At 40.1% G+C, this 16,368-nt stretch overlaps 1 protein-coding gene across 2 annotated transcripts; it reads right to left on the bottom strand.

Moving 5' to 3' along the window:
• Nucleotides 1-9: 9 nt before the first annotated feature.
• Nucleotides 10-16,288, bottom strand: DIS3L (DIS3 like exosome 3'-5' exoribonuclease). 2 transcript variants are annotated; one of them, XM_065075970.1, is made up of 17 exons: nucleotides 16,059-16,288; nucleotides 13,368-13,521; nucleotides 12,622-12,750; nucleotides 11,831-11,966; nucleotides 10,638-10,814; nucleotides 9,643-9,721; nucleotides 8,965-9,144; nucleotides 7,787-7,956; nucleotides 6,844-7,005; nucleotides 5,890-6,137; nucleotides 5,160-5,252; nucleotides 3,917-4,450; nucleotides 2,927-3,081; nucleotides 2,648-2,826; nucleotides 2,170-2,315; nucleotides 602-776; nucleotides 10-526 (listed from the first exon to the last, which is right to left on the bottom strand). In XM_065075970.1, the coding sequence occupies exons 1-17, from the start codon at nucleotides 16,186-16,188 to the stop codon at nucleotides 215-217; spliced, it is 3,159 nt and encodes a 1,052-aa protein (XP_064932042.1). In that variant the 5' UTR covers nucleotides 16,189-16,288; the 3' UTR covers nucleotides 10-214. The 2 variants fall into 2 exon arrangements, with proteins under 2 accessions (XP_064932042.1, XP_064932043.1); XM_065075971.1 differs by having other exon boundaries at nucleotides 13,368-13,468; nucleotides 16,059-16,189.
• Between the last annotated feature and the right edge of the window lie 80 nt (nucleotides 16,289-16,368).

The raw sequence follows: 16,368 nt of genomic DNA, 5'->3' as shown, positions 1-16,368 counted from the left end.
CACACTGCCTTTAGTCTGGAAGATGAGGTTTATCATATATAAAACCTTGTAAAAATTCATACATGTTCATAATCAGATAAAAATAATTCTTATATAAAATAGACATTTAGTTTCTTCTTAAAAGGACTTTGAATATTTAAATAGATCGCTTTTAAAAAACAATCATAGGAAGTGAAAGGAGCAGAACATCAAGCAGCTGTTGCTGGGTCAGGGCTCAGGTTCGAATGTCAGCCGAAACATCTAACAGCGCCAACTCCTTGATCTCCTCCAGCAGCTGGTACAGGCTCCTGCCCTTGCTCTGGCGGTACTCCTGGTAGTCTTCAGCCATCACTTCGGCTCTTGAGTTTTCTTGGGCGCGCTGGGCTGCCTCTGCCGACTGGCTGACGGCTTTTACCAACTCAGATTTCACCACGTGAAAATTCTTCTGGGAAGCTTCTGTGGCAGGAGCCTGGTACGGCGCGTTCCTGATTATTTCAAGCTTGATTGTATCAGCATGGCAGCGGGAAGTCTGCACAAGTATTTTTACCTTAAAAGCAATACAGAAATTATTTTATTTCTGATGGTGCTATTTCCTTTTATTTCCTTCAGATTAAATACTCACTGTAATATGATCAAAAAGGCTTAAAGTAACGGATTCTCCAGTAGTTGTAGTGGAAGTAATTTTATCCTGAAAGCGATGCAGTGACCCAGGCTTCCACTCACAGCTCCTGTCACCTTGACAAGAGATGACTAAGCCTTCTTTGTTTTTCATATATGCAGCAGCTTTGATTCCGTATCTAAAAAAAAAAAGCAGGTGAGCAGGGAGAAGCTGTTCTAACAATTTTCACCCTTATCAGTTCTGATTTTGAGATCAACAGATGTGAGTGAGGATTATATAAAAGCAACATAAAGGGGCAAACACTGTAGCCTGATAACCCTGCTGCAGGGACACTGACGTGTGTTGTCAAAGAAACCCCCACGGTACACAAAAACAGCGTAAAGATGGTGACTGTGCAGAAAAAGTAAAATGCAGTCAGTGATGCATTATCTGAGGTGTTGGGTGGAGCCTGGAATGTGCGGATGCTGAAAGGAGAGCTGTGTTACAGGTTATTCCAGCCCAGGTGAGGAAACAGTTGTTACTGCCAGACCAGCAGTATGCTTGCACTGGGCTCGCTGGGAGTGTTTTGGCTCCTCAGCCATGCACCTAATTCACCTGCAGTGCTGGAGACCACGGGCCTCCATTGAGCTGCTTTATATCCAGGGATCAAGCAGCCACTGGCTGTATTTGTGAAGTCCAGGGATTCATGGAACAGTTCCTTTACCCATCATCCCTGGAGAACATCTTTCGGGGTTTGTTTCTTTCTGTTTTTTTAAAGGAGAGTTCTTAGACCTACACTTCTTGTACCTGTAGTAGCTGGGTGTTGCTACCAGCAATACAAAACCACAAAGGTTAACTAGTAAGGGAGAGGAAACGTATTTTTCTTCCCTCCAGCCTGAAGAGCTGGCTGAGTCTTAGCAGAGGGAACCCTCTCTGGTTCTCAGGTGGGCAGTTCCTTACATCATTCACTAGTCAACTTATAAGCAGTATGCAGTTAGTATACTTTAAAATACAGATTTAAAAGCTCAGAAATTAAAATGTACTGTTAGCTTCATGCAAAGAGTTAATTTCTACTTGGATAGACCAGAGGCAGAGATGAGATAAGCCAAACTGCCTTAACAGCATCATGGAAACATTCCTTTGCCACTGCCCTGCTGCCTGTGAGAGTAGCTGTTCTGAAGGCGCTCCTGCCCTGTGTAAACCCGTCTGTACTGAAGCAAAAAAGCACTGAAGAACACTTGGCTTCACGATTTGCAAATTTAAAACCACCTTTAAATAAGCACTTCCTGTGGTTAAAAAAAAAAGGCAAAATATTCCTGTCCTTTGCTACTTGGGCACAAAATGGCCTTTTAATGGTTAGAAATAAATCCATATCGTGCAGCGTAGTCTCATCATGCCCTCACAGGAACTCTTGTTCAGAGTCCATGTGTAGAAAAGCGCTGCTTAGGATTTACAACAAAACTTAAAACGCAATCATAGGTCAACACCAGGCTCCACCATTAATATTTCTCAAGCACCAGAGGTGTCTTGGTGCCATTCTAGTAACAATTAGGTCTTATTTTTAAGATCAGCCCAAGCTCAAATCAACTCACCTTGGTACAAAAACAAGCACACCGTTTGTTCTAATCGAGTAAATCACACCGTCTGCTATGCAGCGCTCATCTGTTTCTGGGGTTTTGTCTTTGAAGTACATGCACTGGAAGAGCTCGGTAGACTGCTTCTCAGCATGCTGGGCTGCCTGCAAGCACCCCCCACCAAAAAAGATAAATATTTCAACAAGGTTTTTTGGCTTTGATTTCCATAGTTTCTTTTTCCTATTACTTACTCCCTTACCTGTCTGCTAGAAAAATTACATCTACAAGGAAATCCTACATGTAGTATAGGTGAAGTCTGAGGTCACTACCACTCTCAGAAGACAACTGATATTTAATTAAAAAAAAAAAAAGTGATAAAAAAGAAGTGATACTATGTCATTGTAGTACCCAAAAGCCACAGTCGGGACTGGTATCCTGTTCTGTTGGGCAGGATACAAACATGCGGAGGCACACACACGCTCACTGAGCATCTTACCCGGTTTCTGTTATTAATGTGTCTGCACAACTCCTCAAGATCCTTATTACTGAATACATTTTCCTTAATGTCTCCTTTACTGTCCTTCAGAGTCGCTGCCATCAGGAGTCTGTGGACAACAATATCAGCGTATCTTCTAATTGGTGATGTGAAATGAGTGTACTTCTCCAAGGCAAGTCCTACCAATAAAAAAAAAGAAAGCTAAGCAATTAACTGCCTCCCGCCCAACAGTTCAGGAATAATAACAGGAATAGCATAAGAAGTAAAGTGCCAAGGTACCATAATGATGAAACTCTTCCTCAGGACAAGAGCCGGTTGAGAAGTACAAGGCGTTAGACATGGCATGAGTGGCCATGGATCTCAGCAGCTTATTGACAATTGGATCCTGTGGGTCATGTGCTTTATTCAGGGATTCTGCCAATGTTTTATTAGACCTGTCAAAAAAGTGTTAATTCTGAAGAACATTATGCTATCCCTGATCATAATAGGTTACGGTTAAAAATAGCACACAAAAGCACATAAAAATTTATGAATAGTTATTAATTTAAAAATAGGAATGACAAGCAGAATGATATTAAAACTTTCAGCACAGTTTAAGAACAGCTCTGCTCTAGGAAAATGTTTAGAAAAAAGCCTGTTTTCACCAACAGGCCTGTCTCCTGCAACCTGGAGAACTAAGAAGGGCTGGAGCAAAACCCATTCTGTGCAGCCCAGAACAGACAGTGAGCTGGTCCCAAACCTGTTCTGCACAGGAGAGCACAGACAGAACAAGGTGACATCCAAATAAAAGGAGGAACCAATTATGCCCTTCACACTCCATTTCCAGAAATGATGCCTCCCAGTGCTGTGAAGCTCACAGTCTCCTCTTACTATCTTAACGAAGTAATTCTGAATTATTTTGAGTCATTTAAAATTACGCTATTGCACAGAATTAACTTGATTTAAACAAGTACTCCCTTACTCTAACAGAGCTTAACCACTACATACCGACCAAACGAATTTTTTGGGGGTATGTCTAAAATCATTCAGATACTGCCATTTTCGATCCAGCCAGCAGAATGCAGGCAGGCACTCTTGTTTAGAACATCATCTACTGCTCACAGACAGGTTAAGGTTATATATATATATACATATATTTTTTTTAAGAATTGCCATACAGTGTCTATTAACATTGATACTGAGAAGTGTAATGTTTTGTGACAGTAGCATAGCCAAACAGTTGATCGCTTAACTTTAATTAAAGCACTTAAGATAAGTAACAAAAGATACCGTGTGTCTATTGAGAAACCTTTGGAACTGGCACACTCTCGAAGTTCAGTAAAAAACTCCTGTCGTGGTGGAGGGTGTTGACGCAACAAAGCTTGATGAGGAAAATTTTCTGAAATCTTTTTTGCCACCCAGTGGTTGGCAAGAATCATACATTCCGCAACCGTCTCGTGCACCTCCAGCGGCTGCTTGGGGATGAGATCATGGATATTATGTTGATCATCCAGCTGCACTCGGATTTCTACCCCTTCCAGTTCCAGAGCCCCACAGCTGTCCCGCTTGGCTCTAACATGTCGCGCTATATCGGTGAGTTTCGATATCGCCCAGACTAGTTCAGCCAACTTCTTCTCTCTGGTTCTTTCATCCAGGTTTTTCAATTCTGGGATATCACCAACAGCACTTGTGTCTCCGTCTAATAATCCCTGGGCCGTTTCGTAAGCCAGCTTGTACGCAGACCGAATGATGGTTTTGTTGTAGCAGACTCTCAGCACTTCGTATGATTCTTTTTCTAGTTCCCACAAGACACTTACAGCATACCTTAAAGATAAGATCACAATCCCAGAAATAGTGCTGGTTGACTTAAACTACTATTTTGAGTGCATCCAACTGTTACAAATTTACAGGTTTCATTCTGTTTTTTACTGGAAACCTTTTTCTTCATAAAACAAATCAATGGCTCAGCAATGCCACTACAGCACCTTCCTTTCAGTGTCATTTATCACAATCTAATAAAGGAGGACCAACTATGTCAGCAGTATTTTCACTCCCCTGTTGAGGCAGAGTACCCCTATACAAGGCCACATCTATTTTAAAGTACAGCTCCAGTGAAATAGCTATTTTTATGCTTTTTGATGTTATTAGTCAGATGCATCCACTATGAACGTATCTGCACCTTGCATATCCTAATACCAGCCGGGCAACTAACCCCATAAATTGTAATAAAATGGGGTAACAGCACATTTGAGGAACAGGACAACAGTGAAAGCAGTGACCATTCACATGGGTACAGGCACTGCAGACTGAAACTCATCTGAAAAAACACTTGAAAAACAAAGATGCCTTCACCTTTAGGCTGCTGTTTAAATACAAAGCAAATTGCTCAAGGTATGGGTAAACACTATTGAAGGATGAAATAATCACTGTATAATGTATTTCAGGTTTTTGTGACTCTCTACTACTTTGCTTACAAATAGTAACAAATAATTCAAAGAGCAAATGCATAAGCAGTTCCTACACCAAATCTTACCTATCAAGTCCACTGAGAAGAGAGCAGATGTCAGCGCTCAGGACGGAGGGCAGCATGTCATAACGACGATCCACTAAATAATAAGTTGTTGCCCTGAGGAATAAAATACATTTACTATTCTTCTTGCACGGACTCACTGGTGTGTATCTCCCAAGCAGTTTGCGGTATAAGCGTAACTTCAGCAAACCAAGGCACATAGCATGATTTTAAAAGGTTATTCTTACAGAACCTACACGTGCAATACTGAAGTCAAATTATTTAAATAACTATTTGCACAGTATAAGCCCAGTTTTGCCTTCGTTGGGATCTTCAGCTGCCATTAAGGCCAGAACTAGGGCCTTAGAACTAGAACAAAATATGGTCAACTAAGAAGAGGACGTTTAATGGCTGTACTAAACATCTCTGCTGGCTTTACAGTTTACATTTCTTTGCATCTACAAAGAATACATTTCATAAAGTGATTCAGCAGTTCAAATTCAAAACAGTGGCAAAAATGGAAAAAAAGAACAGAATATTTGGCATATTAAAACACGAGATTGAATATTAAAGCATAAGCCTGCCAAATATTCCTGGAATTAAATTCATGTAAGATTTAATTCCATTTTGTGGGTGTTCTATTTTCTGTGTGAAGATCCAGCTCCCTTGGAATGCAAACAAGTCGTGTTTCTTTAGAGCAGCATCACAAACGTCTAAGCTCCATAAATCTTCTAATAGTTTAAAAATTATTTACCTTGCTCTGGCCTCAACATCAGTGTAAGAATTTGCTGCCACAAACTGGGTGACATCAGCAATGTGGACACCCAGCTCGAGGTTCCCACTAGGCAGAGATCTAACGGAGAGCGCATCATCCACGTCCTCGCAGCCCTTTGGGTCAATGCTGAAGATCAAGTGCGTATCTCTCAAGTCAAGACGCTTTTTTTCCTCCTCTGGATTCACTTTCCATGGATTCTTTGAAGAACTCACAGGCATTTCACTCATCTGTACACAAACATTATTGATGAACAATTATAACTTTTCTACAAAAAGAAGTAAATAAATGAGATTTAATTAGCTTTTCCTTTTCTACTCTGTTGATTATTTTGTGTGGTTTTTATCCCAAACAAATCGTTCCTTTCTTGCATTTTCCAAGTCAGTCTACCACATCTACTTCACAAAAAGTATGAAACAGAATTGAAAAGAATGTTACACATGGTATTAACAACTGATATTATTGTGGTGATACTGCAGCTCTGGCAAACATCACCACTGTATATATATGGTTTTTTGCATACTTTTTCTTTCAATTAATTGTAGGTATAATCAAAGTACTTATCTATGAGCGCTGGTTGCTCTCCTGGTTGAAGACAAGGATTTAAGCAAAAGATTTTAGTAGGTCTGGGCCTTCAGGATCACTACCATAAACACACACTAAAGTCAGTAATATCTTAAAAATCTACCTCAAATTAGAATTAGGAGTTTGTAATTATCTTCTCACAGCAGACAGATTACCTTCAAAATACTCTGGAATTGAGAATTTGTTGTATGTAAAGAACCACAGATCCAAATGTAATTCCAGAAAAATAATCTATGAATAGTTTTCAGCTTTTAAAAACCTGTTGGCAACCAAGACATTCTGCTGCAAGAGGATCCCTCTCTTCAAGAAACAAGACCCTGGAAATAAACAGAAATGATCACAAAGACTAACCTGGATTTCTGAGAAAGGGGCAACACAAATGCTGTTCTCCACCAGAATAGCTGCAACTTCCCCCTCGAGATCTCCGATTTTTCCTAGAACTCTCACAAAGTGTCCATTGGGATATACAGACGTTGATTCCCAAGAATCAATACGCACGACAACCCTGTAATCCTGCAGCAAGACAACTCTGTTAGAACAGCAACCTGCTCCCGACCAGCCATCAGCACAAATACTCCTGCGGGGGCAAACAACACTATCCAGAGACTGCACCTCTAAAAGCTGGAGAGAAAGGAAAAAGAAACCCACAAAGAGAAGCATCCAAACAAATACTGAGAATTACTATTTATTTCCTGATCCAAGACCCATTTGGGGTCATTATACAGAGAATCTCTGTCTTAAAGCACAAAATATAAAAGCTAAACCAAGATGTACACAAACACACCAGAAGAAACGCAACTGGAATTTACTTCCTGGCTGTGAAGAAGTACTTAACATTGCAGGTAAAAACAGCTAGAAATGAACAAATCCACATTTCTTCTTTCTCCAGCAATGCCAGGCTAATCATCACAATTCATTATTTGTTGAAACGCTCATATTGCTTTCATCAAAGTCATACATAGTCATAGATCCAACAAAGCCACAAGGGCTATTACAATTGAAACCCCTAATATGACAATTAATTTATCAGAAAAAGAAAAAAAAAGGCAGCAAGTAGTATATAAATGCTCAGGGTACCTGGACTGTGTCCCAAATTCAGAACTCAAATAAGCTTTATTGCCAGAAGTTGATGCAGTTTTGACAGGAACTGAACACAGTCCTTCACGGCAGAAACTGAACTTCTCTCACAGACCTAGCTTTATTAATAGTTTTACCCATGTTTTTGCCAAAATAATCATCATTACAGCACAATTTTGTAGGAACACAGACTAGTGAAACACAGCTTTCCAATTACCTGTAATGCTTCAGCCTGCTGAGTACTGATGCGGATTTTGGGAATTCGGTAGTCCCAGGGTGTAACAAGGACTTTCTGAGCGTTCCTGCCCTGGGACTGGCTCTCTTCTTTAGAGGGGAAAGTGACCACGTAATCCCTCCAGTTCTTCTGAATGATTCCAACAACTTTACCTTTTAATAAGGAATATTGTTGGCTGTACATTAAAGAGTTAAACAGGAACACAAAAGCAAATATGTGGGAGGTATAGAAGATTCAGTGCTTTGTAATATGAATTAACATGTCCAGAAATGTGCATAACAACATATGGTATGCAGCCAACAATACAAGTTTGTTGTAAATTATTGTTGGCACAGAGAGATTTCAATGATCTTTTGTTTGTATGGAAACTAACTTCATTGTATAGATTTCAATCAATGGTACATAAATTATTCAGAGATTCCTACTACTACTGCAATGTGGCCAATTCCAGTAAAAAATACAGAAAATTTTAAATAGCAAAAATCAAAATCAAACATCATTTTCTTGCAGGAAGAGAATCAACCTCCTAAAACATTTAACTCTGACCTCAGCAACCTATTGTTTGTTTAGATGTAGCTGTATCTGCAGAGTAATATTTTCAAATCAGACTCTAAGTTCTCATGGCACACAGGCATGTCACATTGTAATGGAAGCTGGATACTTCTTCTCCTAACAAAAACATGTTCATCTTGAGCATTATTTGTCATCAAGGAATTAAAAGGATGCTGTTACCCTTTTGTATAATCACCAGTGATAGTGGGGGACCCTGGTAAATTGGTCTGTATTAGAAGGGCAGTTCACGTCTTGTAGAGCTGTGAAGAATGACAGCATGCATTTGGGTAGCAAAGTATTCCAAACCCAGTATTTCAGGAAGATAACTAAAATAATACAGTTAGTTCTGAGAAATAAATTGAAAAGAAAATTAAAGAGAAAAAAAAGGTGGTTTGCATATAGAAATAATCTTGTTGGGATATGTTAGAATGCTTTCATTTGGGATAATCACATCAAATTTACTGTGCTGAAAAAAAAAGTGACAATGACAGAAATGGAAAGTAGGGATTATGTAATGAATATAATTAATGTAATGTATGTACAACAGAGCTCGGACCACGAGAGTGAGGTGATGTTAACAAACCATCGCCTCACGCCATCTGTTTTACCTGTGGGCATTGGGTCACCAGTGGTGTCTGCAGGTGCTTTGTCCTCAGTCTCATTTTCACAAAGGGCAACGGTCCGTCCTTTCCATTCCTGCACAGGCAGTAACTCAACAGCTACCACATCGCCATGGATTGCACGATTTCGAGCTTTGGCCCCATAAATGAGGATGTCACTTTGAAGTTCTAAAATTAAAAGAAAGAGAATTATAAACTGCTAAAAAATCCAAACCCCTCCACTCTTGGCAGCATTCCACTGAAATAACAGAAAATTATGTCTGCAATATGATTTCTTCCAAAAAGCATTACTGGCAAGTAATTAATACTGCAAAAAAAATTTACACCTTTTCATTTTTTTTAAGAAGATATTAAGCAAATTCTTGGATAAAAAGCAGCATAGGCTGAGTTCATTGTTCTTAGGCAGCAGCTTTAAAAACACACAACACAGTTAAACTGCAGAAACAATTGCCACAGGATTCTGGGCAGGGTCCAGAAGAAAACAAGTTTAAGAAAAAATATAAGTACATTGAAGAGTGGTTTGACTGCAGGGTCTGTCACAGGAACTTTTGAATGCACTAATTAGTGAAAGCTGGGACACTATATCTGCACAAGGATAACAGGCTGTTCCTTCAAAGGGATTTATTACTAACTCATACCAGAAAGACAATACCGGCATCTTTTCACCTGTTTCTTTGCTGCCAAATCCCTGAAGTCGAACAAAAGCTTCCAGTTGTGCTCTGTGCTTATTGACATTCAGCGTTCCCTGCAAGAAAATAACAAACCAATGAACAGAATGAAACAGTCACACCTCTAAATAGCCAACTTTAAAGTACAAAATTTCTGGTTTTACAATTATTTTTACACAAATTAGTAGTTTTTATTGATATGTAGGATATTTTGAACACAACTGTTCTCTCTATAGGGGAAGAATGTATGATGCAGAACCTTAAGTACTCACTTCTGGAAAAGAATGGTAAGTTCTTTTAAATGCTCAATTTAGTTGTAAGATGGTAAAGGTCATTTTATTCAAAGCACAGACAGTGTAAGATTACTTTTGCTTCCTGCCTTGATATGGAACCTGGAGTTATTCCTACAAGAAAGAAAACCCTCAGTCTTTTTGTTCATATTCTATTTCTGCCTCACTCCTGAAATTGTCAAGAAAGGAACAAATTACTACCTCTGATTCTTTAAATTATTTTTAAGAGCAGGACACTTGTCCAGCAACAATCCATATTAAGGCCCTGAACAGCTACAAACCCATAAATCAATTTCACTGACTGAGAGATCTCGGTGCAAATGAAGTATGAAATGCTGCCCTTGTGCAGCGTTATTTATGTTTAGGAATGAGATCTAGCTGCTTCATATCATGCCTAGTTTCTCAGTTTACAGGTATATCACATATCAACCTGAAGACAAATCCAGAGCAAATTTAAGATCCTCAACAGCAATTCTCATCTTAACTCTTCCAAGAGAAAAAAACCCCACATGCTCACAAGACAAAGTAAGCGAAATATTTTTATAATCCAAATCCCTTCCATCCTCTAACTCTTGCTTTTTTGTTTTCTTTCCCTCTTCCCACAATAGTGGTATTTCTTTATCTAATCAGTCAATTCAGACAACTAAAGGGACCAAGCACAAGACTGCATTATTCTGTGTATGCTCTTGATATAGCGAATTACCTGTATGTATCTTCCAGATTTGATTCCAGCCTCCAATATTTCCCCAGGTAAATGCTCAGGATATTCTTTTCCACTGTTTTCTTGGCTTTCACTCTCCCGTTCACGCCGAGCTTGAAGTATAGAGTCAAAGAGTTCATGGGCAGCCTTTAAGTCAGGCCAAAAGTTATCCAAGTAATTCTGTGTGTGCATATAGAAACAAACATGAAAACATTTAGAGGACACTGTCAGAGGACACTTCCTTTGGAAAGCCCATAATGGACATGAGCCGTCTCATATGCTGTACTCAAACAGCATTTCCAAGTGGCAATGATGTTTCTGCTCTAAACGCCACAGATATGTTTGAGATTCAACCAAGCAAATTTGCTAAATTTAATACAACAACAGAGGCGTGACTGTTAAGACAGCATCCTAGACTAGAGATTCACAAACTTTTACTACCAATATACCCCATGCAGGCTTCATGCTTCTTGTAAAGTGCCACAGCAGAAAAATCAAACTGACAACCCATTATTATTTTATTTACACTTCTAATGTGATTTTGTTTGCTACATTTGGGCCACTTTCCATTGCCTCATAGCAATTAAAAAAAAAAAAAACAAACCAAACAACAAGCACCATAATTTTTATGTAACTTTAAGGTAAATCTATTTGGTCCTCATTTTACTCAACATCCTTTCACAGCTAAACATAAAAATCCCATCCACATATACCGCTGAATACACGTGGTATCAGAGATCAACAACTAAATGAAAAATGAATTGTCTTCCCATGCATCACTGTACCCTAACTAGTCAAGGCTGAAGTAAATGGGCAGAATAATGCTGATGGATATTCAGGCTACAGCTCTTTATGGACTGCTTGCACTACAGGTTTAGACAGCTGGCTGAGGTAACTGATTATTGTTCATCAATGCCAAATTCTTGAAAAACAAGGAAAACAATGAAAAGATCTCATAAGAAAGATGACCTCTATCTTTCATGCTGCTGGTTTTCTTTTCAGCTCTCTAGTTTGCTCACTGCCACCATTTTTTATGACATTCCCATGACTGACATCTTTGCTTTCTTTGATAAATGAAGACATGAGTTAACATCATAGTTTTCTTTCAATGCATTATACATTGGGCTTTATTGTACTTGCTTCACCATTTTTACACAGCATAAAGGAAAGCTGCTTCTATTTTTCTGGCACATTACCTTGAAGGAAATCACAAACACTCCTTCTGTTTCATTTCCGTACTGCCCGATAGCATCTTCATCTTCTGTTACCATAACAACTGGCATCTGAGTCAAGCAGTGATTATAATACCAGACTGCTGCATTGTAAATACTCCTAGGAAAGCAAAGTTTGAAATAAGATTTCTGGCATACCTCATTTGCCACTTGCAAGACATTTGCAGGCTTTGTATAAAGCAGACTTTGGTTTAACACACATAGTTTGGAGATATATACACCAAGCTACATAAATCTGATAGATAAAAAAATTTTTATGTGCCATACATAAGCACCAAAAGAACAGAGGAAAATAAAATGTTTCCTCTCCAACACACTGACTTGTGCCCTACTGCAACATAACATATTGTTCCTCTGAGTGAAAGTTTGTAAATGCAAGTTGGAAGTGCCAGGACACCAACGCTGCAGTGTTTGCAGGCTATCAAACTCAGCATCTAACATTCCAGTAAGGCATGTGCGATCTGTTACGCAAAAACATTGTTTAAAATGGCTGCGTAACTTTAAAATTATCCAGCTTTTTTTTTTTTTTTAGCATTATTGCTTTTAATTAAGTACATTTTTGTCTATTTTCCTCAGACAACAATGCTGATGGTCTCTTAATCACAAAAGGACAATCTGGACTCTCAGTTATTGTGAACTGTTCCAGAGCTAAGCAGAGCAGGAATATCAACTCTAACACATCCAATGCACGCTAATATTCCTAAATACAATGTCATGATGCTGTCCACCATAATACCAGACAAGTGAAAACAAACCTGGTCTGCCACTTCTCCACAGATTCTCCCTTCTCTCTTGGCAAATAAGAATGCTGGTGGAATTCATTAGCAAACACTATACAGTCACGACGGGCATCCTTTACTAGATTTCGTAACTTGTTGTATTGTCTGGAACACAAAAAATATTAATATAATCTTGTGCTTTCTTTTGATAATACTGTTTTAACTACAGATGAAAATACAGCTGAAAAACTCAAGGAAAAATACAAAGAAATGCATTCACACGATTGCACCGTTGATGATAAAACCTAAAACATGACGTGTAAGCAAGCCCTTCTAATGAATGCTTCTGATATTAAGCATATGTTATCGCAATACATAGGTTAATGTCTGGTACCTTAAGTACCACACAATAGTGTTAATACAAGTGCTCAGTCTTTAATACAGCAAACCAAATATATGTCCATAATCTGGTTGTGACACATGATATATCGTTACTGCAAAGTCCCCTTAATTCCTGTCACAAACCATCTAATTAGTTAATAATGCTACAGGTTTAATATCACTCCTATCAAATGACAACTATGACAGGCATTGAAGTCTATGGATCACAAAAGATTACAGTTCTTTCCGTTCTCTAAAATTAGATTAAGATACCTGAAAGACCTTAAACCAAATTAAGCCCAGTACATTTGCTGACTTTGGGTTACCATGATTAGATATACATTTTACAAAGTTAGTGTCTTCAATCTAAATTAAAAATAAGTTTTTTATAGGATAAGTACCTGCGTCCTTTCTGATGTTGCACAGCTTGACATGCTGTTTGCATGAAAATAATCCCTTTCAGCTCCGGCAACTCGAGAATCTCAAGGTAATCTTGAACAACCTTGCAGTCAGGGACAACATAATGTGTAACATCATCTGATAACAATTTGCCATCTAAAATATAATTCAGAGTTCAAAGGTTTAGCCTTTCAGTTGCAATACTGGTTCCTTAAAAATACTTTCAGATGCCAGGAAATTAGAGTTACGTATCCTCAAAGGTATACATATCTCTTTTTCTGATGAACAGAATTATGACTACAATTCTGTGCTACATTCTGTAAGATTTGTGACAGCACTCTTTTGCATCCGCCAAAATTTACTGCAAATTCTATCCAAATGGGTGAAAAAGATCCACTTTCATTATGAGAAGGATGTAACTTAAAGAGTGTAGGTAACAGTCCTTTTTTCTCTACTTCCATATGAATAAAAGAAACTGTACATCTGCCACATAAAATCTTTTCATAGAATATTCAGAGTTTCTAGAATGATGGGTACTTCTGTCACACTGCTGCCACAGACCTCTCTATTCAACATTATCCATTTACAGCAGGCTCTTTTTCTATATTTTTACATAAAAGAATAGAGGTAAGGGTACACGTGGAGAACAGCTACTGCAGAGAGAAGATGTTCTTGAATCTAAACTATTAACCATAATTGCTCATTCTCTCTAAAGAGATTCCATCTCTCAGGAATACGCTGTCAAAATACCAGAACCAACCCATCACAGATAGCATTTTAAAATGCAGCTCAAAATTAATGAGTTTGATTGCTTTCGATCTTTCAAAGATTACCCAATAAAATTTCAGGTGGGGGTGATCACTGTATTTTCTCTCAATGCCTATGTATCCCTTATGATATTATAAACACTGAGCTGCTGAACCTATCGTAGTGCATGTAAATTATATATAATAAAAGCATATAGATCTTGACAAGTCAGGTTATTTTCATGTATTTCTTAGAAGATGACACAGGACAATCTGTCTATTAACTGTAATCGCTAGAAGTGTGAATCCAATAGGCACAATTCTGTGTACAGTTCCATGGATGCATGTCGCACTGAGGCACATAATGGATGATGGCAGAATGCATCCAAGAAAGCTAATATTTATTAATAATTCAGAAGTGCATTAGAAGTGAAATGTCACTTGAAGATTTATGTAGTCTGCCCATTTTAAGCTATCCTTGCCTAACCTACACATCCAGATCAGAACAGCTTCTAAGCAGGCACAGCACACTATCACGAGGATCTGCGATGTGATTTATGCACACAGTCGCTCACAGGGCATGAAATAAGTTTGCCCAGCACACTGTGCAGAAAACAAATGTCCAGCTCACCTCTCAGTCACCTGGAATTATTAAAATGGGCATATTCTGCCACTTCTCTACAGCACAACTTAAAGGTAAGTCCAGAAGAGGGGAAGTTAGGCACAGCAGGAGAGGTAAGACCTTTTTATGGCACAAGTCTGTAATTTATCCTTAAAGAATTCATAACCAGATGCAATACATTAGGGACCAGCAACTATCACTAGTCCTGACTTCCCAGAGAGCAGTAATAGACTATTCTACTTCTGCCCTCAACTGCAACAAGGCACTAAAAGCAACCATGACATTTGTACCAAGTACCATTCAGAAGAAAAAGAAAAAAAAGTTTTAAAATGCTCAACCTTTTCTTTTAGGCAAGCAAATGATTTTGTCAGTTTAAATAGGTTGGATATTATGTTAGTTGTCTGTCGGTTTCTTGCACCAAATAAATAGCGCTATTTAACCACAAAAAGAAACCCCACCTGAAATATCAACAACAGGTCACATGATGGTCTCTGATGCCCATAATAGCACCACAGGATGTATAAACAACAACAAATCTAGATATCATAGAGTCTTGCATGCCCGAAACGGCCAGATATAACACAGGCAAATACATTTAATTACTGAACAGAAATGACTGCTGATGCAGAACTACAAGATAATAGCTTGGCCCCATCGTAAGAACACTTCACAGGTTCGTATAGAACTTAATCCATGCTATAAACCACCACCCTCCAGAAATTAACGCATTTTAAAAGATCTTTTAATAAAGGGAAGTATGAAACTTGTGTAATCCTTTTATCAGGCTGTAAACGCTCCACAGTTAACTCCTGTGACAATCAATTTCTCCATTCCTTTTTCTCTCAACACCTCGTTTATTTCTGAACGATTTTGCTTTGAAGATCTTTGGCTGTACCCTTGATTTGGAACCGTTTGGCTTTTTCACGACTTTATTATAAGCTGTTGTTCGGCACCGCCCGCCCCCGGCTCGGGCCGGCTGAGGAGCGCTCCGGGACGAGCCTCCGGTGCCCGCACCCCAACTAGCTCCCAGCTCCCTCCCGCTGTTTGTCCTCTTTTATTCACCGCTTTATTCCCGCTCGCTGCCCTCACACCCGGTTCCTGTCAGGCCTCCCGGCACCCCAGCCGCCAAGGCCGTGTGGATCGCTCTGCCCGGGGATCCCTCTGCCCAGGGATCACCCCCTGGACGCAGCTCTGCCCCACGCGAGCTGCGGCACAACGGCTCCCAAGACAAGCCGCCCACCGCTCCAGCTCGGCCCCGGGCGCTGCCGGCTCTGGCAGCGCGGATCCCCCCGCCTCTTCCCGCCTCCCGCCGTCACCCCCCTCACCGCGCGGGCAGGCGGCCGGGCACAGGGCGCTCCGGCACGGCACGTCGGGCCGCAGGTAATGCTCCCGCACCACGCGCACCGAGCGGCCGTGCTGGCCCCGCAGCTGCAGCACCTTCTCCGTGCGGAGCATCGGGGCGGCGGGAACCGGCGGCCCTACGGCCAGGCCCGCGGCTCCCGGGGCGCTTGCGCGTGGTGCGCGGGGCGGTGCGAACGTATGGGGCAGGGCCTCGGTGGAGGGGCGGGAAAAGAACGGGCTGGTGCTGGTGGCGGCGGCGCCGCTGGGGCGAGGCGGGGGAGTCGGGGCGGCAGC

This window comes from Columba livia, chromosome 11 (assembly GCF_036013475.1).
Source record: "Columba livia isolate bColLiv1 breed racing homer chromosome 11, bColLiv1.pat.W.v2, whole genome shotgun sequence".
NCBI classification, from domain to species: Eukaryota; Metazoa; Chordata; class Aves; order Columbiformes; family Columbidae; genus Columba; species Columba livia.
The sequence above is the reverse complement of the archived record's forward strand: the minus strand, read 5'-3'. Positions and strand labels throughout refer to the sequence as shown.

Bases quoted from the DNA above. Each gene is read 5' to 3' on its own strand.
- DIS3L (XM_065075970.1), bottom strand. From the start codon at position 16,188: ATGCTCCGCACGGAGAAGGTGCTGCAGCTGCGGGGCCAGCACGGCCGC. The intron at 2,316-2,647 runs GTAAGATGCTCA...GGGTGCTTGCAG, and splicing joins ACATTAATAACAGAAACCGG to GCAGCCCAGCATGCTGAGAA. The intron at 777-2,169 runs GTGAGTTGATTT...TTTTTTTTTTAG, and splicing joins GTGCTTGTTTTTGTACCAAG to ATACGGAATCAAAGCTGCTG.